Raw genomic sequence first — 24638 nt, forward strand, 5'->3', positions numbered from 1 at the left:
ATTTTTTTGGCAGTAAATTTGAATTCTGGGCCCGGACTTGTGCCCAGAAAATCAAGATTTACTGCCAAAAAAAATCCGGGCACGCGCCCGGGCACGTGCCCGGATTCTACTTTGTATCCCCTAAATGTCCTGTACTGTGGTGTCTGGCCATTACATGATCATGGGAGAACTGATCAAGGTTCTGCATACAAGCTCAATTTTTTGACAGTGAGATTGCAGGCCAACACTTAGGAGATACAAAGTAGAATATATGCCCGATTTTTTGCCCAGAAAATCCCAATTTACAGCCAGAATAATTCTGGCCACAAGGACAGGCATGTTCCCAAATTCTGCATTGTATCCCATTATTATTTTCACACTTAACAGTTGTTGAAGTTTCTCTACCAGCCCCCCACACCCGTGCAGGGCAGTGAATGTACTGCACCATTGGGTAGACAACCAAGGACTGTGCTGTGTTGCAAAGTAGCACAGTGGGGCAAAAATGAGGACTCCCCTGTGTTGCATGCATAAAAATGCAGTGAAGCTCACCACAGGGGTAATAATTTGGTAGGAGAAAGCAGCTGGCACCTGCAGGAAACTGTGCTGTGCTGCAATGCCATTTTGAACAGTGGCTAAAATATGACTGGGCCCTTGCAGTGAAGGATGGTGTAGTGGTGCTTTTGGCAAAACCCAATGTGTTGGTGACCAGAGCACCCATGGTTTGTGTCAGCCCCTGAGCCCTATGTATAAGTAGACACAGAAAGTATATGTCACCCCCGGGGCCACACTTACTCACACTATATACACTGTAGTGATCTTTTGGCCCCAAGGTTGTTGTATCTTTTCTGTCCCTACTTGTACAGGACCACAGACTAACAAACACACATGTAAATATATGTAACTTGGCTAAAACTATAATACTCATACTTTTGATCTCTTTGAGCTTAGTCAACTTGCTCTTGAGAGATCTAATATTTATTTATTTTGTTAAAGAATTTAAGACAGAGTTATTTGAATCTATTCATAAGGTCATAATCAGCAACAAGAAAAATAAATAAATACATCAAAAAGTCAAAAATCATAGGTATATCAAGTTGTGAAATGGTCTTTGAGGGTATAATTATTTAGTTTGAGGGTTCAAAAAGCTTATAATCTAAAAGAGAAGGATAAAATTAGTCAGGAATAACTATGATCATGAGAATTGATAAGGGAGGAGAGGAGAGGAGAGAAGGAAACCCAAAAAGTGAGGGTATGACAGATACAATTCTTATGTAATGATCTGCTTAGTTAGAATTGAGGGTGGCCAAGAGTTTTAGAGGGATTTTAGGTTATTCCAAAGATGGACCATGATTGTAATGCTGTGTATGAAGTGAGTAGAAGAAGAAGAAAGGGAGCAAAATGTGCATAAAAGTGGTCATGGGAGTAAACATTGTCTGAAAATAGTAGTTTTTCATCAACCACATATGTCAAATCTGGTCTGATCAGTCTGTGTAAGGTATCAATCAACACTTAGTTATGTACCCCCTTCAAATTGATAGTAGCTGAAGTGTTGTGAAAAAGGTATAAAAGATCAATGTGGAAATTAATGAAATCTGAATCCCCAAATTTGCCTTGCATGTGCATATATAAAATGACTTTTGGACATGTAACTCATTCAAAAACCTTATGTCATCAATCTTTACAACTCAATGACTCATTCATCACACATCATAAATAGCTCCTGTGATACCAAGATATGATCAGAATCATGAGATCTACAAGATTAACTTCAGTAATCAAAAATCAGAGCACTTTGTAAAACATCTGTAATGTTGAAAACAATGTTTAAAAAACAGAAAATCTAACATTAGCCATGTTCAAAATCCGCACTCAAAGTTGACCCGGTTTCAAGAGAACCCCGTTGACCCAGTTGCTCTTTGGCAGTAACTTTGTGTATCAAGTTGACATTTGTTGACAGCTCACAGCCAATGAGTCAACTGGGTTGACTAGGTTTTTTGGAACCGGGTCAACTTTGAGCATGGCTAAACCTAACCCGGTTGACAGAAAAATCTGGTACACCCAGTTGGGTTTTTGGTGGTAAATTTGTGTATCTATTGATAGCTCTTGACAGCTTCCAGCCAAAAAGTTGACCAGGTGTATTGGGTTTTTGTGCAAATGGGTTATAAGGTTTGAACACAGCTCTTCTGCAAGACAATTCATCAAACCTTTTGTCCTGTCTGAGAAAAACTCATTAAAAAAAGTGGACAAGAGAGGTTCAAATTTTTTTTTTTGAAAAGTAAAAAAAAACACTAAATATATTTGAAGTTTCAAAATTTCTTCATAGGATGTAAAGATCAAATTGGTCTTTGTAATTGATGTCACTATTAATCTAGTGGGATAAATGATTTCAAAACAGTATAGTCTAATCAAGTGATCATTCTTGAAGTATCACATGATGGGTACATATTTTGGATTGGGGGTGTGCCCAGTGTGCCTTTTTGAATTACTAAAAGGTGCTCCTATAGTGGGGGCATCAGGGTGTGCCTTTTGAGGATGAAAAATCACAATCAAAAATGAATTTTTGAAAAAAAAAAACATTGGTGAAAATTTTTGAAAGGCAAAACAAACTGATATTTTTTTCAAATCACTCTGAACCAATCCCAAAAGCAGTTTTTCAAAAACTTATTGTTTCATTCAGAAATCCATCTTTTAGTTTATGGTATGTACATCTAATCCATCAGCTCATACTCCATCAATTCTCAGATCAAAAACTCAATTACATACAACCACATGACCTTTTTTAGATTAAACAAGTTCCAGTACATACACCGTTCAAATAGATCAAACCTCAATGATTTTCTTGTTGTTGTTGTTGTTATTATTTGTAAGGCAATCACTTTGCTTCATTTACCACCTCTCATGTAACTTTAAGTTTAGTAAAGGTTCAAACCTCAATCCAAAAAAACAATTTTCTAAAAAATACATCAAGACTTATCAACCAAATTAAAATCTGATTCCATCAAACTAATTAAATCCATGCAGCCAATTTTTATCAAACCAAGTGATTGTAAGATCTTTTATGAATGCTTCTTTGCTATGTAGAATCATCTTTTTGTTCAAATCCATCATTACAACAATTTGAGAGATTTCTCACTGTAAACATCATACACTATCCCCAAGTAGAACTGGGAAAATTAGGATTATTCTAGTTTTTCATCAAAAGATCTATCACTGGACACCTGAGCCACCACACCCACACTACATATGTGCAACAAGCTGATTAAATTGTTAGCTATGATGTACATACAGGTCTGCTCAGTTCTCTGCTCATCTGAAGAAGTAAATCACATGTGATACATCATGTAACTTTTTCAGTTTGACAAAATTGTCCTAAAAAATGACTACATATACTTCCATAGCTACTCATGTAATACTCTGAAAGCCAGTCAACAGTAACAGATAGGGTGTTACATGAGGTTTGATTAATGGAATTACACCAAAACTATGAGTCAGTGTATAGTGCATGGAGGCAAGACCTTGGCAATTGGGGATCAAGGAAATACAGGTAAATACTCAATAATTTGCCCTTTTGGCCCCGCCAGCTCAAATTTCAAAACCTTCAATCAGGTTGGATTCTGTTTTCCTTCATCAAGATTGTACACTCCTCATTTGACTTGGGCTTGGCTTCCTGTCTCAAGCCAACAAGCTCTTGGGCAGCAAGTTGTGCTTTCTCTCAACTTTCTAAGACAAAAATCCACAGAGATAAAATACAAATGACAAAAAAAGATTAATTCTTCAGAAAAGAACAAGAAACCGTTATTTTTCTCCAAAAAGATATACAGGGATTGTTCTAAGAGAGAGCATTCAAAAACTTGATTTTCTTTTTGGAAAAGTTGATGGCTTGGTATGGATTTATCATTTTGAAGAAAAACCAAAAAAGATATGCATGGAATCCTCTCGGTGAGAGCATTCCAGAACTTTGATTGGCTGGTAGATACAACAAGTTTTGTGTTCTAGCAATCGTTTTGGGTTTGGTTTGAAATTGACAATGATTTGCCTCCACGCACTATATGCAGTCAATCTTTGGAATGCTTTTGTCAAACCAAAAAAAATTTACAGAAAGTATTACATATGATCCACTCATCCAAATGAGCCAATAGCTGAGGCTGAGCAGCTCTGTATGTACATGATAGCTCCAAATCTTCCTATCCTTCTGCACATATGTAGTGTGTGTGCTTTGGCTCAGGTGTGTGGTGATATATCTTTCATGACAAACTACAATCTTAATCATTTTCCCATTCTCACTTGCAGATAATGTATAATGTTTACAGTGTTCTATACCAATCTGGTCTTATGCTTTGGCATCACTAGAGCTGCTAAGTGTAAGAAAAGTGTAAGAAATTCCAAGAACAGAAGAAAAAACACAAAGCTAGTTCAAGGGCGTGCCCCTCTCATCTCTTGACTTTCTAGGCGCGCCCTGGCACCCAAAAGGCGCGCTTCTTGACCGACGCCCACTGCGTGAAAATGAAGGAAATGTGTCCTTTCTCACGGTCAACCACAGGTTGGTAGCAAGTAGCTTTCCAGCTCAGAGGTTCTGCTCACCAACGTGTAGCATGCTACACCCACTACTAATTGTCAACAAACCTGGTCGATTGATCGGTTTCCTTACCAATCATCAGTACACCAGAGTCTCTTTTTGCCCGCAAAGTAACTTTTCAACCTGTTTGATTCTTTCAGCTACGGGGTTTGCAACTCAAGTGAAAAGTTTTCAACATAAATTTCACTTTGGTTCTATACAACGCGTGTTTTTTGTTCTTCATTTCTTCATTTTCAAAACTGATTCTAACTTTCTTTATTTTATTTTGGAGCGAATTCGAGAAACATAAGTAATTTTAGGGTCGGAAACAACTTAGGATTTCAAACCGAACTTGAATCATGAATCATAAGTGACATCTGATTTCGATTTAAAAAAAATCTAATCGGTTTGATGACTTTGAATGGGTTTAAACTTCATATAAAATCGGATTGGATCTTGATTTTGGATGAATTTTAATCAAGTTTGTAACCGACCTATGAAGACGAACAAGCCAAAAAACCAAGAAATAAGTTTAATGAATTATATAACTCGTCTAAATAACGTAAAAAAACACTCAACAATATGACGACGACCGATCATTTCACCAATACTTGAAAAAGGAAACCATCCAGAAAAAAACCAATGAGTAATCAAACCAAACCCATTGAAAATCAAAAACACAAACCTAAAGATCCCAATAGCTTCTAAAGTATAAATCCCATACCGTTTCCATTCACCTGATTCGATTAAAGATTTCCAAAACTGTAAAGAACTAGAGTTTTTAAACCATTGAAGATAAGCAGTTTGGATTTGATTTAGGTTAGGTGGATTTAAGTTTTCTTTTAAATAAACTTGTTTTAAGATTTCTTTAGTAAAGATTAAGTTGTATGAAACGGTTTGACTATAACCTATAAACCAAAAAGAAAACAATTTCGTTTAGGTTTTTGATTGGATTTGAGGAGTTAAGAGAAAGGTTTACCAGATAAATGGGTATTCAAGTTTGGTAGTTTTGATTGAAATTGATTGACGAGTTTAGATTGATTGATTTCTGAAAGTTTATGTTTGAGTTGGTTTAAATTGTTTGAAAGGTTTGAAGAATTTCTTTTGAATGATGGTTGAAGATGATTTAAGATTCTTGAATTAGATTTCATCATTTTTGGTAAATAAACAAGTTGATCTGATCGAGTTTAAAGAGAAAGAGAGAGAGTGGATCGATCGGATGAAATTGGGGAAAGAGTAAAAGAGTGAAAAAGAGTTGAGAAGGAATATATGCTTATATCCAATCAACAGTAAACACTCAATCTACATACACATTCGATCCAATCATGAGTCATGAACAAGATGAACTCATCAGAATCCAGTTTGATCGAATTCACTAAACAGTTCAGCATTCAAACTAATTCAAAATCTATCACTACTATCAAATTCTCACCAGATCATCAAAAACTAGCTATCTCTACCACAAACTCAATCATTGAAATCTATCAATTCATCACTCATCCAAATCCAACTCAATCCAAAAAGGTTCCAATCGAAATCTTACATTTCTTAACGCTCACAGGTCATCAACAAGGAATCAATGATCTAAGTTGGTCAAACGATTCAAAACTAATCGGATCAGCTTCAGATGATTTCACCCTAAAGATCTGGTCTATCGATTTCCAATCCAAAGAATCTTATACCGTTAAAACTCTTAAAGGTCATTCGAATCATGTCTATTGTTTAAAGTTTCATCCCTTAGGTACTTTGATTATCTCTGGTTCGTTTGATGAATCGATTAAGATTTGGGATTCGGCTACCAAGAAGTGTTTGAGAACTTTATTGGGTCATTCCGAGGTGGTTTGTGCTTTGGATTTTAGTAAAGATGGATCAGTGATCGTGAGTGCTTCGTTTGATGGATTAACGTTAAGTTTCTTTTTTTGGCTTTCACAATGGAGTTTTCTTGAGAAATTAACGCGTAGCTCTGTTTTTCTTTCGCGAAAATCGGTTTCATTTTTTCGTTTAGTCGGTTATGGGATACTGCTACAGGTCAATGTTTGAAAACTTTAGTAGTAGATGAAGAAACTCATGCACCAGTGTAAATCATCCGAGATTTAATTTTTTTGACTTTTGAGAGTGAATCTAATCATTCATGATGAATTTTCTTACAGTTCGTTTGTGGCTTTTACACCTAATTCAAATTATCTTTTAACTTGTGCATTAGATTCGATTGTAAGATTATGGGATTATAAAACTAAAGAAGGTACAATTGTGAAATCTTTTAAAGGTCATACTAACATTAAGTAAGTGTAAACTTTGATTTCTGATTTTTTTTTAAAAACACAAAGATTATTGAACACTTTTTTTGGGGGGTTTTGGGTTTGCGTTTAGGTATTCTATTCCTGCAAAACTCATGGCTATTGGTCAGGAGGGAAAAGCTTTGGTCATCATGGGTAGTGAAGATGGAAAGATATGGATTTGGGATTTACAAAGTAGAGAGACTGTTCAAGTTCTTGATGCTCATTCAGGTAAGAAATCAAACCTTCCAAACTCATTCTCTTTTTACTTTCAACACTTTTTGATTACTTTTTTTTCTCCCTTGGAAATTGATTTTTGGTTTGGGTTTGGGTTTTTGATTATAGATAGTGTGATTTGTATTGAAACATTTAATGGGAACTTGAATGATTTGGTTTTTTTATCTTCTGGTTTGGAAAAAGAAAATGGATTTAAATTGTTTAAGACAAGTTTATAAATCATCAAAGTTGCTTGAGGATGAAATCCCAAAGGAGAAAAAAGGAAAAAGTTAAAAGTGAAAGTAAAAGTGAAAAAGTAAAAAAAACAAGGCTTGATTTGATTTTTGGTTTTTGGTTTTTGGTTTGTGATTGGATTTTGTTTTAACAGTGATTACAAGAAATTTCATGTCCTACTTGAAAAAAAAAACATTTGTTATTTTCTGGTTGATGATTCACCCAAAACCTTGTGGAAAAATTCATATAATACAGAACTGTGTATTAGAAGTTTCTTGTTTCAGTTGGAACTTGAGGTGTATCCTTTAGTTGACATATGGCTGTATTTAGTAGAATCTAATACAAAATTTGAAGAAGGACAAAATAGAAAAGTTAGAATAAGACATACATTTCTTGAATAGCTATAGATTTTCAGTTCTCAAATAGCTTTAGATTTTGAGTTTTTTTTTCTTTTACTAATTGAGACAATATGGGGATTAATGGAAGGGTATAAAATCAAAAGTAAGCACCCTTCTTTATTTGTAACAAAATGTAACAAGCAAGCTTTTAATCATTGGAGCTGAGTTAGTAGTACAATTAACCTAGCTGGACTTTTTAAAATAATGATATAGTAAGATACATTGGGAAACCAAAGCTGCCTCTCCTTTCTTAGATCAAAGGTTGTCCTCTATGTATATTGTTTCCTTTGGAAGACCCACTTGTGGTTGAGGATAGTACACTCTGTGGCTTCCTTCCATCATTGAGGCCTACTTGTGGTTTGTTCTGCTTTGGTACTACTAGGTTTTCATTCCAGCAAAAAGTCTCCATTTTTGGGTGTTTGTTTCAGGGATCCATTCTCTACTTGCTACCTATAGCTATTGGTAGAGGGTTTGAGAGGTCAGTATGCTTTTAGCATACTCAGGAATCAGACTTGTCTTACGCCCACCCTTGAGGCACAATCCTTACATTCATGTCAGGATTGTGCAGGTTGGGGTTTATGGGGCCCCCCAGCCTGGGGATTGGTTTTCTGGAACCAAAGATAGCCACAAGGCTTGGATTTTGGGAACCAACTAGCCTTGCTGTAGTCCTCCATTGAGTTGGAGGGTGGGATGTTCTTGCTTTCACTTTTTTTTCAGTGGGTGAGACAGGAGATGAAAAAGCTTGAGAACTCAGAGCCTTTACAGAGAGTCTCCTTCATGAGTGATGTGACTGATGGACTTGTCATCAAAGGTTTTACTCTTTAGGTGACTAGAGTGAGAAGTGGTGTAAATGTGGGAAAAGGAAAAAAAAAACTTTTCTCATTGCACACCTGGGTCTACATTACTTGTCTGAGGACCAAGGACTGTGTGAGTCTCTCATGGTTGCCACAAGTCATCACAGACCTACAAACCATCTGTGTGATGGTGGTTCTCTCAATCCAGAAGAGTATTGTTGTTTTTTACTCTGGATCTTCATCTTTGTTGGCTTAATAGGTTCACAGTAAACATTATGCATTTTCCCCAAGTGGGGATGGGAAAATGATTATTGTAGTTTGTCATAAAAACATCTGTCACTGCACGCCTGAGCCATAACACTCACACTACATATGTGTAACAAGCTCACTAGATTGTTAGCTATCATGAACATACAGGTCTGCTCAGGTCTCTACAAATACATAAATCACATGTGATACATCATGTAAATTTTTCCAGTTTGACAAAATTGTCACAAAAATTGACTACACATGCTGCCATAGTTATCCAGGCAATACTTGGAAAGCCATTCAACAGTAACAGAAAGGGTGTTACATGAAGTTTATTTAATGGAATTACACCAAATCTATGAGTCAGTGTATGTAGTCAATTTTTGGCAGGCTTTTGTTGAGCTGAAAAAAATTACAGAAGGTATTACATATGATATACTCATTCCAATGAACCAATAGCTGAGAGCTTCTGTATGTACATGATAGCTCCCAATTTTCCTGTCCTGTTGGACATATGTAGTGTATGTCTCAAATGTGCAGTGATATGTCTTTTCATGAAAAACTACAATTTCAATCCTTTTCCCAATCTCACTTAGGTATAATGTGTGATGTTTACAGTGGTTCTGTCAAGTTATTTATTTTTTGAGTACTAAATATGCCTTTGGAAAGGACAATTTTAAGTTCTTTCCTTTCTTGGGTGTTTGAGGATATTGCAAAGGTTGTCTTTGATACTTTGACATAAAAAATTCAGTTTTTGTTTTTAGAGTCATGAAATCATAGTGATAAGAAATTCCTAATGGCCTTGTCTTTGAAACTAGACACAAGGTGTGTTGTAATGTTTGTGGATATATGTGTTCTGACTTTGATGCTTATTCCAGTACAACCAAAGCAAGACATCAAGAATCAAGTTCTGTTCCTGGGTTTCAGTTGTGATTATTGTTATATGATCAGTAGGGTTTGAAATTGTGTCTGACTTATTGCTGGGAGATGACCCTTGCTTTCAAAGGATACTTTACTAATGGGGTCTGAAGATTCAATGTTAATGAGTGGGTCTTCAAATCATACAGTTAATCTGATGTGTTTCAAGGAAGTGTCCTAGAATCTCAAACATACATTCTTGGTGACTTTGTTTCACAGAAGGCTCAGGTAGATGTTTGAAACTCATCAACCTGCAGAGGTAAGTGCACAGTGGTGTATTATGGAGTCACTAACCACCTTTGTTTCTTCATCATTATATCTGTCACTCATCATAAAAAAAAGTCCTCATCACTGAAATAAACTTCAGCTGAATTACTTTGAACATATAGTCTTGTTATCTTTGTTAGACAAGCATGCTTTATTGCAAGATTTACAAACTTTTCTTCATACCTGCCATTCTACTCTCCATCAATTTAAACTCAGTTCTTGGATTTTCTTCAAGTAAAGATATAGAGGAAGGCTTACTAAATGGTAAGAACATGAACCAAGCTTTTTGGCCTCAAACTGGCTCTAATCATAATGATGCAACAGTAGAATCTCATGACGGCATACCATCAGGCCATTTGCTTTTGTCTACCAATTCTGCTCAGTCTTGCCCTCAATGTGAACGGTCAAGATTACAGGATAATGACAGGCGCCCCATCCTTCCAGTATTAGAAGGCTTTGAGCCTAGAAGGGCAACAGGAGGTATGACATCCAAACTGCTGGAATACCTTCTTTGTACCCTTTTTCCTTTCAAACCCTGGTTAACTTGAAATTTTAATTGAAACACAGGAATCTTCAATGATGTGTATAGCCCTCACAATGCTATGGAAATTTCTCCTCTGGTTCATTTTGAGAGATTCAATAAGCAAGGCAATGGTGTAGGGATTTACAATGAAGAAGATCTATGGATGTCAAAATTTGCAGGAGACTTTGGATTCATGAATCACTGGAATTTCTCACCACTCCCAGAGGGCACATTTGACAACATTTTGAAGACATCCAACCCCAAGGACATTGTAAAAGATTTGCAAAACAACTCCCCTGCATCCACAATTGCAACAGCCCATTTGACACACCAAATAACTAGCACCCCTGGAATCATATCACAAGGTCATGCAATAGAAGCAGATTCTACAAAGTCTCCAAAAATGAGTGATTTGGTGTGGCATGGGGGCTGTATGGCAGAGTTGTCAACAGATGACTATCCCATATCAGATCTTGTGATCAACAATAGTTTCATGAAGAAAGGGGCTCAAATCAATCAGCCAGAAAACAACCAAGTAGGTATTGATGTAAGCAGCCATAGATATTCAAATAGCCCAAGTTACCCAAGGAGTCTGGACCCAGAAATTCCCTTCATATCCATACCCAACAAAGATTATAAAAACCTCCACCACCCTTCAGATTCAGATATACTCACCAATGCCAACATTTATAGAAGTCTTGAATTTTTCCCAGAGAATCTGGGAACTCATGTTTGGGACAATAGTCTAGAGAAACATATGTCCAAAAATCACTGGTCAGTCACTCCAAGTGACCTACCTTTGACATCACATCTGGGGGTTTCAATGGATTTTGAAAGTTCAAAAGACATGCACTCAAGAGAAGATAAATTCATAAGTCCATCAAATGAAACACCACTCACAATTCATGAACACACAAAATTAGACAACTCATTCAGTCTTTGTAACGATCATATTTATGGTATGATAGGTATGCAAACCTTACCAGATTTCCATCAAACCTTTGGAAAAGGGAATACACCTCTTTGTGAAGGGGATTTTGCAAAAAATGAGTCCCCCAATCTAAAATCATCTATCAATCCAGAATGCAGGTCCGATTTAAATTCACAGGGAATTGAAATCCAATCATCTCATGAGAACCTAGACAGCAGGACAATACTTGATGATCCAAGAGAAAGGCAGATGTGCAAAAGGTTGAAAAATAATTTTGGAGCTCAAGGAAAATCAGATAGATACCAAGAGCTTCTGGTTTCAAAGCACAAAATCAGGGAGAGGGAATCTGACCTGCAAGATATATTCAAACACAATAAGGGCAAGAAGTACTGCATTGCAGAAGTTCCAGTTGCAGGACTGAAATCTACTTCAATTTCCAATTCACAGTCTTACTGTAGCCATAATGGACCTTATGTAGGAGCAGATGCAGTGGATTCTTCAAAGGAAGAGCTACTCTTTGAAGTGCCCAATGTAGATTCTCACACCACTGCCTTTCCTCAAAAAGTGTCTGATTATTTGAACACATTGGGAAGTAGGAACAACTTGAAAGATGCATTCAGGTTCACTGCACATGAATCAAATCATGAAAAAATTCTACATGTAAATGATTTCAAAACTAAAACAGGGAAGACATGGAATCAGGTCGTTGCCAATGAAAACCAAAACATTTACCAACATCAGCCCAGATCATCATTTGATCTCTCAATTTTCAAATACCTTACTCCCTTCATGACAGAGCTTGAACAATTCCTTGAAACAGGCACGGATCTTACACAAAGGGCAACACCAGACAGCTTTAGAATGAGATTGATGCTTATGACACATGAATTCCTGTTATTGCTATTGAAAGCCAAATTAACTTTTGATCCAGATGAAGAAGATCTAAATGGAATTCTGGTTGAAGGCTACCAATGGGTAATAAATATTTGGAGAACTATTCCAATGAAGACATTTACCTTGAACAATGTTCTGCAAAGAACAACGCATACTGGAGCCTCAACTGAAATCCCATCAATTGAAGATACACTGATTTCAAGGATTGCTATTTGTAATTTCTTTAATAGAAGCCAACATCAATTCCTGGCTTACATAATTCTTAAGTGGATGCAGCAATTCAGACCAAGATGGTTCAAAACTGCCGAAAAAACAATCAAATGTTTACCCAAGGAACTACCAGCATATAAACCTAAGTATCCTCTGGCTCAGAAGTTACTTTCTCATCTCAATAGAACAGTCCTTGGTATGAAGATTGATGCATAATTCAATTAATTTTAACAACTTCACATAAACAGTAAGAGGTTTCAGCCTTGGTAGGTTTCTTGAAACAACCAGAGGACCAAAAATTCTTGTGTTTTGATGGATTGTAAATAGTCCAGGATTTGAAGTAAAACTCACTTCTTAGGACAAATCAAACTTGAATGATAATTAAAATTTGAGCCTTTAGAACAAGCATATGCCATTTTTTTCATTACTTGGATTTCAACCAAGAGAAAGAAAACAAAAAAATCAAGCATTAAAATCTAGGTTGGACAAGAAAAAATATTTCCCCTCCTCTCCCACATGTAACAAACAATTTCTCAGTAGAGCTTAAGTTATTGTCTGAGTCTTTTCAGAGAGATTAACCAGACTTAGAGCATCCACTATTGCCTTGTTAAATGGCCTTGGACCAGTAAATTGCACCATGTCAAGGCACAAAATCCACAATCATGTCCAAAACACACATTGGCATCTACATAATTTACTTGAGCTATCAAGGGAACTCTCATCTCCAAATTCCCTGAAATCACTCTCTACTACCCTCTCCTTTGATTTTGATCTATTTTGCCTTCTCATCATTCAACTGTCTCAAATAATCCTTCTCATCTCCTCATCAATCACCAATTTATCAAATTGGATCCATTGAATAAAAATAGCACAACAGAACAAACAAATGAGCATCAAAAAACTCCAAGTATTCATATGAAGTGATTTCATGTCTTGCCCCCCTATTTTGTTCAAATGATGCAAGATGCAAAATTAGCTTCAAAAGTTGATCAATAATTTCACCTTTTGAGGAATGGACAACTTACTCTCAATCAGTCCCATATGTGATAGGTGGTCTAAGTATGTATGCAGCTCTGGATATTGTTATGATCTCACATAGCAGTAGGGGATGAGTTACACACGTGAAACACCTACATAGACATGTCACAGATAGAGAACTACTTTGTACTTGCACTCATGCACTTCTTGCTTTTCTATCCATCCAAAAATCTATTCATAATACCCAGAACACCTCCCAGACCCAAGAACCCTTGCCCTTGCCGCTGAACCCCAAGAACCAGCCTTGACATCATTCTATACAGTCAACTCTCACATAACCCATTTCTTGGTCACCCATACTGGCTATAACCCATATTTCTGTGGTGACTCAGATGGGCGGATAGGAGCAAGAGGTATCATTTATGTAATGATCAGATTGCAATGTGAAGAGTAACAGGTAAAACAGGCTTCTGAGCTTCAGCTAATGCCCAAAGCGTGGATGTTGCAGTTTTTTTATATCTCTATAGTAGGCTCTTTACATAACCCCCCCCTGTTGTACCTCAACCCCCTCTTGATTGGTCAGGTATCTTTCCACGGGCTAGCATTAAAAAACTACATGGCAAAAAGCTTTAGCCCTCCCTCATCTTCTCTGTGTCCTAAAGTATCTATTTTCAACTTGTGGATCTTTTTTATTAAAATACTTCACTAATTCTTGCACATTCCTTGAATTCATTCCTGGTTCCCATGAGTTGTGATCTGATTCATATCCATTCCAACTAAGTATCCTATCTTCTTTCTGATTTTTGTCTTGTCAGTATTTCTTCAACTTCATAATTGTGCTGTCTTTCAATTATCAATGGTGGTGAGTTGTTTTTCACTTGTCCTTTTCTTTCACTCTTGTAAATTTCCTTAACAAGTTGACATGAAAGACATGATGCACATCCTTTATTTCCTTAGGCAAAGGGGTTTTAGATGGGTTAGTTGAGATTCTTTCCATTATGTCATAAGGAACAAGACATCAATGAGATAAAATAAGCATGCAAGTGGCCTTGAGACCTGGACTGTGGAAGAATTTTTCAAGTACCTGCCCCAGAGCACTCCACAGGGAAGGTCTCAGCCAGTGGACTCCAATTTACTCAAGTCCCCAGATATTGTCACAAATTGCATCATGCACAAATACTGTAAGGCAGTTGAAGTGTCTGGGAGGGCTCTCTGTTGAGCTCTGCAGGCATTTAGTGCAGCACACTCCAAAACACTAGTTTGGCCACCTGTGGCACCTGTATGAAGAGACATGTAAGTCGATCTTGTAGTGCACATTTCGAACGGCTTGGAAGCCGGAGCTTCGCACCAGAGCATGTCAGACGCTCTGGAGCGGACCTTTTTAGCACCCCAAGTCATCTTACAACAACTTTTTTTCATGTTTTTCAGCTAATCATACCTGATACACCAGTTCCTTTCAATTACCCACACTTTCAAAAAAAATTAACTCTGCCACAAAGTCGAAGTCTCACAGAGCGCTCTGATCATTTCTTCAAACGCTTGCTCTGACAGCAGGACAATCACACTTCAGTCATTTGTTCTTCCACTCACCTCTATCAATCTATTCCATTCACCTCTATCAACCTCTATCAACCTCTTTCACTCGACTCTATCAATTCTATTTCATTTTACTCTTGTTTGCAGAAGGGCATCAAGAGTTGATTTCCTTTACTTTGAAGTTTGTGTGCGGGCATCTCGTATATACACAAATGCTTACGATCCCAAAATGATACATATTTTTTTGATGTCAAACTTGCTGAACCCAACATTCGTCGTGGTTGGTATCCCATCCGTACCAAACAAGAAGGAGAAATGAATCACGTAGCGATGAGTCGCCTGGCGTTATATCCCCAGAACTATTCAAAAGGGGGCTCGGGAATGCGACGTGCGATTTTTGTGCGAGAAGTCGATTGGGAATTAGAACCGTGAGGTTCCTGGAGATGAAATGGAATGTCCGACGGGGGTCAACCCAAAGGAGTTGTCATTTGACGTCGGTGTGTCCGAAAGCGGCGCTGGTGGTGCCGCGGTGACCCGACGTCTGTGCAACGACGTAGCGTCGCGCATTTGCCGTTTCCGGTTCCTGCTGAGCTGACCAAAACAGCGGAGTTGAACACTCGAAGAAGTTGTCGATGCTGAGAGCGCTGAGGGAGCGGCGTTGCGAAAGATGGCCCCTTCGCGCCGCAAAGGCGCGGGCTATTGGCGACCCAGAAGGGCAAGTTGGAACGGACGCTCGAACACGATGTCGAATGAAATGAGATTGTCGAGGGGCGGTATTTCCTCGCTACACCAAACTTGGCTTGTCGCCGCTTTGGAACGGCGGAATTGCTTTGAATGCTGGAGGGGGAGTCTTCAACTTGAAAGATTTGACCAAGCGCTGGCCAGATCTGACGGCAGTGGACACGTTTTGTTCCCCTTTTGCACGTTGCTTAGTGGCTTACAACTACCTTTGCCAAAATAATCGTAATCATCGCACTGCTAGACGTCGTTTACACTTGAACATGGCGCCAACAAAGCCGGGGAAGACTGATGCTTCGAAACCTGCACCGTACGAAGCAATCCAGCCAAAGGGCGACTCACCTTCGACACTAATCAGAACCGGGATTGATGAGTTCCCTTTCGCCGCCAACATACACGACTGGCTGCCGTTCTGTAATGACCAAGCTTGTATTTAAGAATTCCTATTGACTACGAAGTTTTATGGAATCCGGAATCTCTGAAGAGCCTTCCTAAGCTAATATGTTTTATAGAAAACAACTCTAACGAAAAGTGTATTTCTCAAAACAAAGGTGACTATAATAACGAATTGTTTTGATAAAGAAAAGGAGAATAACACAACCATAAAACAACAAATATATATACTAAAAGAAAGCTGATTATTTAAATCTATGACATCATCGAAACATTATAAATCAGGAACCATCGCGTCCTGCGCATAACAACACAACCTGAATCGCGCTCATTACACGTTCCCCCTTGTTCATCTCGCACCGCCACCCGCTGGTTTCGACCACAATCCGTTATCCAACAGGTTTGTAAGGGACACATCGAGAAATCCTCCCAACTTCCCTTACGACGTAGTCCGCTTAACCTTGCCGCGCGAAGCTGGAATAGAACAAGACGTCGTATTTGCTATGACAGCATCGTCACCCTGGATCTTTCAAGGCAAGATTTACAACGGCAAGGCACGCGCATCCCTTGATCAGATTGAACACGACTCCACTCATTGCCCAAGTTCTCGCGGCCCCACTCGCGCCCACGAATGGACCAAGACCTGGCTCTGCAACTGTTCCGGCAAGCCTCGTAACCGCATTCAAAACACAATCACCGACGCCAAGCGTTCAACTGGCGGATCTATTCGCGTTCAGTGTCCAGCCAAGTTCATCATCCGGAAAACATTAGGCGGGGACCTAGAGTTCGAGTGGCGATGGCAGCATGAGCGACATAACCCGTATTCTCTTGCCGATATGCAAAATATGCGGTTGCCACAGGTCGTCAAAAGTTGGCTCAACAAAAGAGTCATATCAGGACTTACGTACCGTTCTATAGCCAAGCTATTTAGCTGCCCCGATTTATTTCCTGTTAGTACTTCCTTCCACAAAGGATCCTGATGTGTAACGTTACTGACCTCTACCACAGGAAGTTGGATCTAAGATTGGGATCGTTCCCGAAGCATTCAACATCGACTATCAGAAAGTAAAGAATGTGATTCGTTGGGTTGAAGAAAAGACTAAGTTCCTTGATTCCAATGTGCTGAAGTCCGTTGAACTTTGGTGTCAACAAATGAAAGAAAGAGGATGGCACGTGCTGAACGCTATCGACAAAAAGGAGCGACAGGTACAAGTTGCCTTCCTTTCACCTTGGCAAAGAGAACAATTGTCTCGACACGGAGACGACGTCTTATGCTTCGATTCGACTCACGGTGTTTGTTCTGGCATCCCCGAATTCCCACTCTTGAAGTTCACACTACTCACCCTGGTCATGAGACACCCTATCACTGGGAGCGGCATACCCGTCTGCTGGTTCCTTACGTCGGACGAAAAAGCGTACGCATGAAACTCCAAATGATAAAGGTCTCACGCCTACTGACTGACATGGTTCAACAATCAATAGGGAGAGCGTAACCCGCTTATTAAGATGGCTAAAAGACGAATTTCAGATGTGCCCGAAGGCGTTCATGACCGATTGCGCCCCAGCTTACCAGAAGGCCATGAAGGACACATTCGCTCAATGTGTTTCCAAACCTCGGCATTATTTCTGTATCTTCCACGTATCACGAGCCATCAAAGCGAAGGCCAAGGTCTTGGTAAGCTCATCGCGACATTCACACCGTTCAAGGTTCTAACACTTTTCTCTCATTCTGAAGGGCGGAATTCCTGGCGGCATCCAACTTCACCGGGATGCAATGGCGGTCATTTACGCATCCCGGTGGCAAGATGCATACCTTCACTTCAGGACAAAATACCGGAGCAGCAACCCTGAATTTGCAAAGTATTTCGAGTGCCAGTGGGTTGCAAACGTGACGTACTGCATGATGTCTGAACGCGATGTCCCTATGCAGGGAATTCACACCAACAACTTCACTGAAAGTTACCATCGAGTCCTTAAGTACAATTTCCTAAATCGACACACCCTCCGAAGACCCGATGATACTATTCAAGTTTTAGTTGACAGTGCCGAACCCGACTTCAGGCAAAGCGTAATCACAACAACTCTTGGCTTCCGCCCTCAGCGAGCGACAAAATATCAAAATATTTCCAAAGGTCTCGCCGAAAGCTACACGGATGCCGACTTAGTCGACCTCGGCATCTCAGTTAAAACCATCCAAGCAGAGCAGGTGAACATCATAAGCTCCCTTTCCCACCAACTAAACGTAACTAACCCTTTTGATCTTAGTGGAGCGTCAGTAGTTTCACTCGACCATTTTCCACCACGTACTCCATCAAGACGACTCCACCCACCAACAGCGCCACCGGCTACGTGAACAACTGCAACTGTCAACACTTCGTTAAAAACAAATCAGCTTGCAAGCATATGTATCTTGTAGTTCGGCAATCTAGATACAACATACTCGAGACATCACTTACCGAGGTCGACGATGGCGTCTCGCCGTTCCAACCACGCGAAATCATTCACCCAATCGACATTCGTGTTCACGCTTTCACATCGGTCCACCCTGACACACCTCCACAATCACCAGTCCTTAACCCATATAGATCCATATCTGGTCTCGCCCGCAGCCCATCAACTACTGGCTTATCAAATTCAAATTTTCAATTCGCACCAATGGTACCTGCTCCCCTACCGTATCGTACCGAACAATCCAACGCAAGCGCCGGTGAAGCTTTCGAAACCCGGCACAATAACCCAACTGGCAATGGTAGCAGTCTTCCTGCTACAGTGCACCGTCAGGCATCTCGCGCTCCAGAAACTTCGGATCGATGGCTTGCTGACACCACCCGTGTAGTCCCAGACCCGTACAACTTATCTAGTGATTCGTACATCGAGAGGTTATTCTATGACCCTCATCACCTACAATCTACACCTCCCAGCCACGGGCCTCAGCATTACACGGGTGTTTGCGTGTACCCTGCGCCCTATCCAGCTTCACCCTTCCCTCTGTCGAGCGGACCAACTGCTGGGCCCTCAGTTGTGCGACCCCAAGCACGATATGCCCATATGGAAGCCACCATTCATCGTGACACTAGGGCTGCACCTCCTCCGATTCAAGAGATCCACCGACCTTGCACCCCCCATCATCGCAACTTACGTTACAACTTGTCGCCCGCAGACACGTTCACCAATATGCCGCCACCTCCACCCCCTAGCCAAGCTATCTTTCAACTCGACGCTTCAGCACTGCAGCACGCATTGCACAAGTTTGCACCTCCCGTAGTGCCCAACGCCCCACCTAACACGTTCAATCCTTCTCCAACCCCCGAGTTGACGCCGGGTTTTGTCAGGACTTCACAGCTAGATAGCCTCTTTGATGGCATGAATGGTGGTTTGCCACCGCCACCGCAACCATCAACATCCTCCGGCATTGCACCTCAACCAACACCTCCCCATATTCAGGAACCTGCGCGACCTCCGCCCTTTTTAACCAGCGGAATGTACGACGGAGTTCCATTTACTCAAAACACGTAAGCACTGTTTATCTCAACAGCAAAGACTTAACTGACACGCGATTCCAGCGCGGCACACTACAGGCCGCCTTCTCCACCGTCTCCAGTTGGTGGCGGCATCGCAGGTAGCGACTCACACGCCAACACAGGGCCTTCTAGTTCGCATCCGACCGAGGACACGACAACGACCACCATCACTGTGCCCTTTGACGAAGGCTCTAGTATCATTACCGCTGAGGCTGCCGCGGAACTTGACGCCGCTGAGCTCGCAGGGTACCAAAAGCGGGAGGATTTGAACGAATTCCACAAAATCCTTTGTCTCATCGCAGCAGAATCAAACTTCAAATCCGTCACACAACAACTCAGCAGTCATACCTCTGAGCACCTTTCGGCCATTAGAGGTGAGGCTGCCGCGTTCTTGTCCCTTCTCCGAGGTTACAACGGCTCCAACAGGACCGCGACAGCCAAACAACGGCAAAACTAGGACTTCGAGTCCAGCAAAGGTCAGTCAACGGCGTACGAAGACCGCCGTCATAAAGCCTGCTGAGCGTTCACAGCGTAACCGGCCGGGAGTTCGCCACTTTCTGGAAGGCAGTCTTCTTTCAAACTCTTCCCGTTCTCTCTTTGTCACATTCTGTAAAACAGTTCAGCATTAGTTCCATCGTTTTCTCGTTCCTCTCGTTCCTCTCCTTTTCGTCACACTTTGTAAAACAGTTTCTGCACTGATTCTATCTCATTCTCGCTTCTCCGGTTTCCCTTTCGGAGGGTACAACGAGGTGGCCGAAATCTCGGTACCCGCAAGGTTCGGCCTCTTCGGCTCAGCATTCGCTCGGTTAAGCCCCTTTTTGTCATTCTGGTTCCGCATGTCTCCATTCTCTCCTTTTGTCCTTTCGCTTGTGCATAATTTAAGATTTTCATTCTCCTCGTGCTCACTTCATTTGCACGCTGATGCGACGATCCGCGGACTCGCTTACTACGCGGTAATGCGTGGTAAGCGTGATCCGCGAGGACGAGATTAAACACCGAGGCCGAGGGTTTCCTAAGCCCGAGGTCATCCTGACTGGGTAGGAAACCCGAGGTCGTCGTAACACCTGAGCATTTGCTCTTGAACCCTTGGGAGAGTCCCTTTCGGACGTCTAAATTAAGATTTGCCAATTCCCTTTTGAATAGTTCTGGGGATATAACGGCGTGCCGATGAGTCCTCAATGTGTATCTCATTTCTATTACAAGATCGATTTGGGGTCAAATTGGATCTTGTATCTCATATCCCAAGTACATACATGCAATTCAAATCCATTGACGGATGTGTCCGTTATGTTATCACTTGAGGTTCACACGTCTGATCGATTTAGCAAGACTGAACAAAAGTTCAACAGCGTTCATCCTCGTTCATCTTCTCATTCTGTTCATTCAATTTGATTGATTACTTGTTCAACGTTTCAAGTTTAACTAAAGATTGATCCTTTCCCAATTCATTCCAAACTTGATCAGAATAGGACTGAATTCTCAATTCAAATTTCGCAAATGTAACTAAAATGTGTACAATGTTGTCATCTGATCAAAGATTGGAAGTGGCATAGATAAATTGTAATTTCATAGTAAAACTTCTTTTAAATTGACAGAGTGAAAAGCAAAAACAGATTGTAGCATAATAGAAATCACATCAACATAAGAGCATATTGAAACAAAACGAGTAACAAAAAGGTGAAACAACAGCATGTAACCTGTACACATTCAAAAGGAGAAAAGCCAAAGTTGGCAAAGGCATACCGATTGAAAGTATAAAGTATAATAAAATTGTGTAACTGGTACGTAATTGAAAGTAGAAAGCATTATAGGCTGGCAGGGGAGGGGATTGAAAGGCATACATTGTTTGAGTCTTTAGTTTGTGTCAGGATCATTTGTTTCGATATCATCAGTGTCACTATCATCAGTGTCACTATCATCAGTGTCACTATCATCGGTGTCAATATCATCAGTGTCGGTATCATTGGTGTCGTTGATGTTATCGCTATTGTCAGCTGCTTCTCGATTTCGTTTAATCCTCTTTTTCTTCCCTTGTTTATTGTTTGGTTGGCCTTTACCCTTAGCTAAGGCTTGAAGCTTACGCTTCAAGCTTGATTTGGTTACATTAGAGGTTGATTGATCAGGTAGTGATTGTTGACGTGAGCGGTGAGACGTAGTGATCTGATTCTTCGACTTTTTCGATTTGTTTTGTGGGGCAGGAGGTAATTGATGTTCGGATGCTGGAATAGATTCGATCACAAAGTAACCCTCTTTGATGTCTTTTAGCCATGCCTTCACAGTCGATGACCTAGCCAGACGGTGGCCTGCCTCAAGCTCTTCTTTTGACAGAGTACTCCCCGGCTTCTGTATGATGCGGATCGGCAAAGACCTGATCTTAATTTCGCCTTCCGGATCTTCAGCCTTGGGAAATTTTCCACCCTTCACCAGAGCATCTAGCATTGAAGCACGTGTCAGAGATAACTTGATCTGAAAAAGGCCTGTCAATCAAATACAGACTTACAAACTAGATTGTTAAGCTCCCTTCCAAGGCGAGTTTTACGTTCGTCGCTTGGTTGTTGGGGCTTGCTAGCTTCAACTGTTTGTGCTGCCGACTTACCGTGAATATAAGAAGCTAAAGTCTGCGGGACTTTCCCACTCCTCAGTTAGCTACGGGACTGTAGGATTTGTTAATCTCCGCGATTGGGTTCAACTTTAACCTTTTTTGAATCTTCACCCACGGGACCTCTCTTACTCGTGTGTCAGAGAGATCGCGGAGGGGGAGTGGCGAAGCCCTGCCTTCGGGTTGGTTTACGAGAACCAACCTCCTGGCCGGCCTTGCGCCTTCAAACCCCCCCACCCTCCGATGGTAAGCCTGAGTTCGTCTGATTGAGCTCCAGGAACCCTACACTAGGCAAACACGGTCCTTGGCTCGTCGCCTAGCCACCTGAGCTCACCTATCACGACGGCTGAGTAGACCGGGTACCCCAAATTAAGGTTTTACCCTGAACTCACTTTAATTCATAATTTAGTTGAATTATCTAATTGAATTATCTAAGGTTTCGCGGATTCAATTGCCAATTGTGCTGAGGCGTTTATATGCTTATTTCTCAACGGCGATCTTCGCGTTCGTCTAATGCCTTCATAAACATTATCGTATCCTCTTTTTCTTCTTCGGTATATGCCTTTAAATAACGTAAATTAGTTAATGAATTCCATCGCCCTTGTTTAGCTATTGATCTCATCGGGGTGCCAAGGTTGTAGCGAATTGAGGCACCTCCTACTCTAAAGGAGTGTCCAGACCAGGTCTGCAGTCCCGCCTTTCCCCAACATTCACTTGCTAACTTTATAAATCTTTGTTTTGTTAACGCCTTCACCCCTTTACCTCCGGAGGTTCCGAAAATCAAATCATCTCGATCCGCCTTATCGTTGGCCAAAAGAACTCTCTCCAGTGCCGCTACTGGGTCCAACACGTGGTATTGCTGCTGCAGGTGAATTACCTGCACCTCTTCCACTTTTGCGGTTTTTGCTTTCCGTAAGTGAAGTTTTGCGTACCGTCTCCCTTCTATCACTCCGAACTCTACGTGTCTTCTCAATAAGGCCCCTTGTTCTGGTTTGGTCCTCAGGAGCTCTCCTAATCTGGCCATACCCCAGAAAGCTATCAACGCTACCGATCCAACTAAATTCAATTCTTCCGATTTACCATAGGTCTCTTTGAATAACTTGAATAGCTGGCGAATCATAATCGGTTGTTTATTCGTGACTAGCTTTTGCTGTTCCTCCAGTTTTTTGGTTGCTCGTAGTAAAACGGCTACGAATTCTGTGTCTGCTGATGGTCGTCTCGTATGTCTAACCATGCTCCATGCCCTAATTCCATCGAGATATTTCTTTATTGTTACTGATGCAATTACTTTGTTCGGACCGTTTTCTTTTCCTAGCTTTGACTCTCCGGCCCAAGCGATGAATTCATAGATATCTTCGTCTGAAATCTCTTCGTTGTCATCGAATCCACCTGAAGTTTTTTCTTTAAATTCGATAAATTTGCTCATTCCGCTCGAGTACCCTTTTAAGGTACTCTTCTCCCATCCACTAAGCGCTGCGTGTTTCCCTGCTAACGACGTCGCTTTACTTGCCTCTTCAAAGTGTTTAGGGAGTGTCGGTTGATTATTCGTTGGCATGTTTACCTTTAATTGTTCTGGAGGCTCAAAGGTTGGAAGGGAGCAAAATTATTAAGTTTTCATTTCAAAAAATTTTTTGGTGTTCACTCTTGGATTACAAATTTTTTCAAGTCATCTGGAACATTAATCTCTACTTGGTCTCTTACTCGTTTCGATGAGTCGAAACCTCTAGACAAACGGTCCGCTGCGTTATCTTCCGAACAAACTCTTTCTTGTCTCAATCTGCAGTCAAGTTCCATCATCATCTCTTGGATCTTAATCCACTCACGATTTACCCAACGATTTTTCGATTTTCCGTTACGGACAGCACCTTCCGTTACTACGTTGTCAGTGAGTACCAGGAATTCTTGCCCTGCGACTGGCATCAATTGGGTTAACATCATCAGGCCTAACCGTAACGCAACGGTCTCCGCCCACACAATTTCTCTTCTTGAGCCGTCTCAACCAACCTCATTCCATCCTCGACGCAGTCTGAACCTCGCCCACCTGCGACCTATTACGATGCCAATTCCATACAATGTCGATGCATCGCCTACCCACGCCACATTCCTTACTCCTGGACTCGGAATCAGTCTCCTTGGGTTAGCTGTCGATAACACCCTCGTCCAGGTGTCTAGGTCTTCTAACACTTCTTCTGGTATGTCTCGTAGCGCTAATTTGTGCACCCATTGTGCCATCCAATGGTATAGGGCTACGCAGTGACATTTCAATTGTGGATAAATTAGTGACGCGTGTGCTAGCCTCCCTGCTAGTTTTTCTACCTGTTTGTGGTTCGCTCGTCTTAGGTTTCTAAACTCCGCAATCTGCGACAGTCGTAGGAGTCTCTTCTCATCTTGCAAGCCTACTGTTTTGTTCTTGCCATCCCACACCATAC

General features: G+C 40.9%; 3 protein-coding genes across 3 annotated transcripts; 2 read left to right on the top strand and 1 right to left on the bottom strand.

The window, feature by feature from the left end:
- Window positions 1-5074: 5074 nt before the first annotated feature.
- MELLADRAFT_33998 (uncharacterized protein) lies at window positions 5075-5443 on the bottom strand (the record flags this gene model as incomplete). Its single annotated transcript, XM_007406515.1, has 2 exons — window positions 5075-5144; window positions 5220-5443. Coding segments are annotated over 2 exons (294 nt in total), but the record flags the coding sequence as incomplete, so codon positions are not given.
- A 432-nt stretch (window positions 5444-5875) lies between these two features.
- On the top strand, window positions 5876-7265 carry MELLADRAFT_115583 (uncharacterized protein; the record flags this gene model as incomplete). Its single annotated transcript, XM_007406412.1, has 5 exons — window positions 5876-6438; window positions 6540-6611; window positions 6685-6816; window positions 6905-7041; window positions 7156-7265. The coding sequence occupies 5 exons, from the start codon at window positions 5876-5878 to the stop codon at window positions 7263-7265; spliced, it is 1014 nt and encodes a 337-aa protein (XP_007406474.1).
- Window positions 7266-10032: 2767 nt separating this feature from the next.
- MELLADRAFT_60659 (uncharacterized protein) lies at window positions 10033-12660 on the top strand (the record flags this gene model as incomplete). The annotated part of the gene is made up of 2 exons (XM_007406413.1): window positions 10033-10366; window positions 10454-12660. 2 exons carry the CDS (start codon window positions 10033-10035, stop codon window positions 12658-12660), a joined length of 2541 nt encoding a protein of 846 aa, XP_007406475.1.
- Window positions 12661-24638: the final 11978 nt, after the last annotated feature.

Source organism: Melampsora larici-populina, assembly GCF_000204055.1.
Source record: "Melampsora larici-populina 98AG31 unplaced genomic scaffold MELLAscaffold_6, whole genome shotgun sequence".
Taxonomy (NCBI): Eukaryota; Fungi; Basidiomycota; class Pucciniomycetes; order Pucciniales; family Melampsoraceae; genus Melampsora; species Melampsora laricis-populina.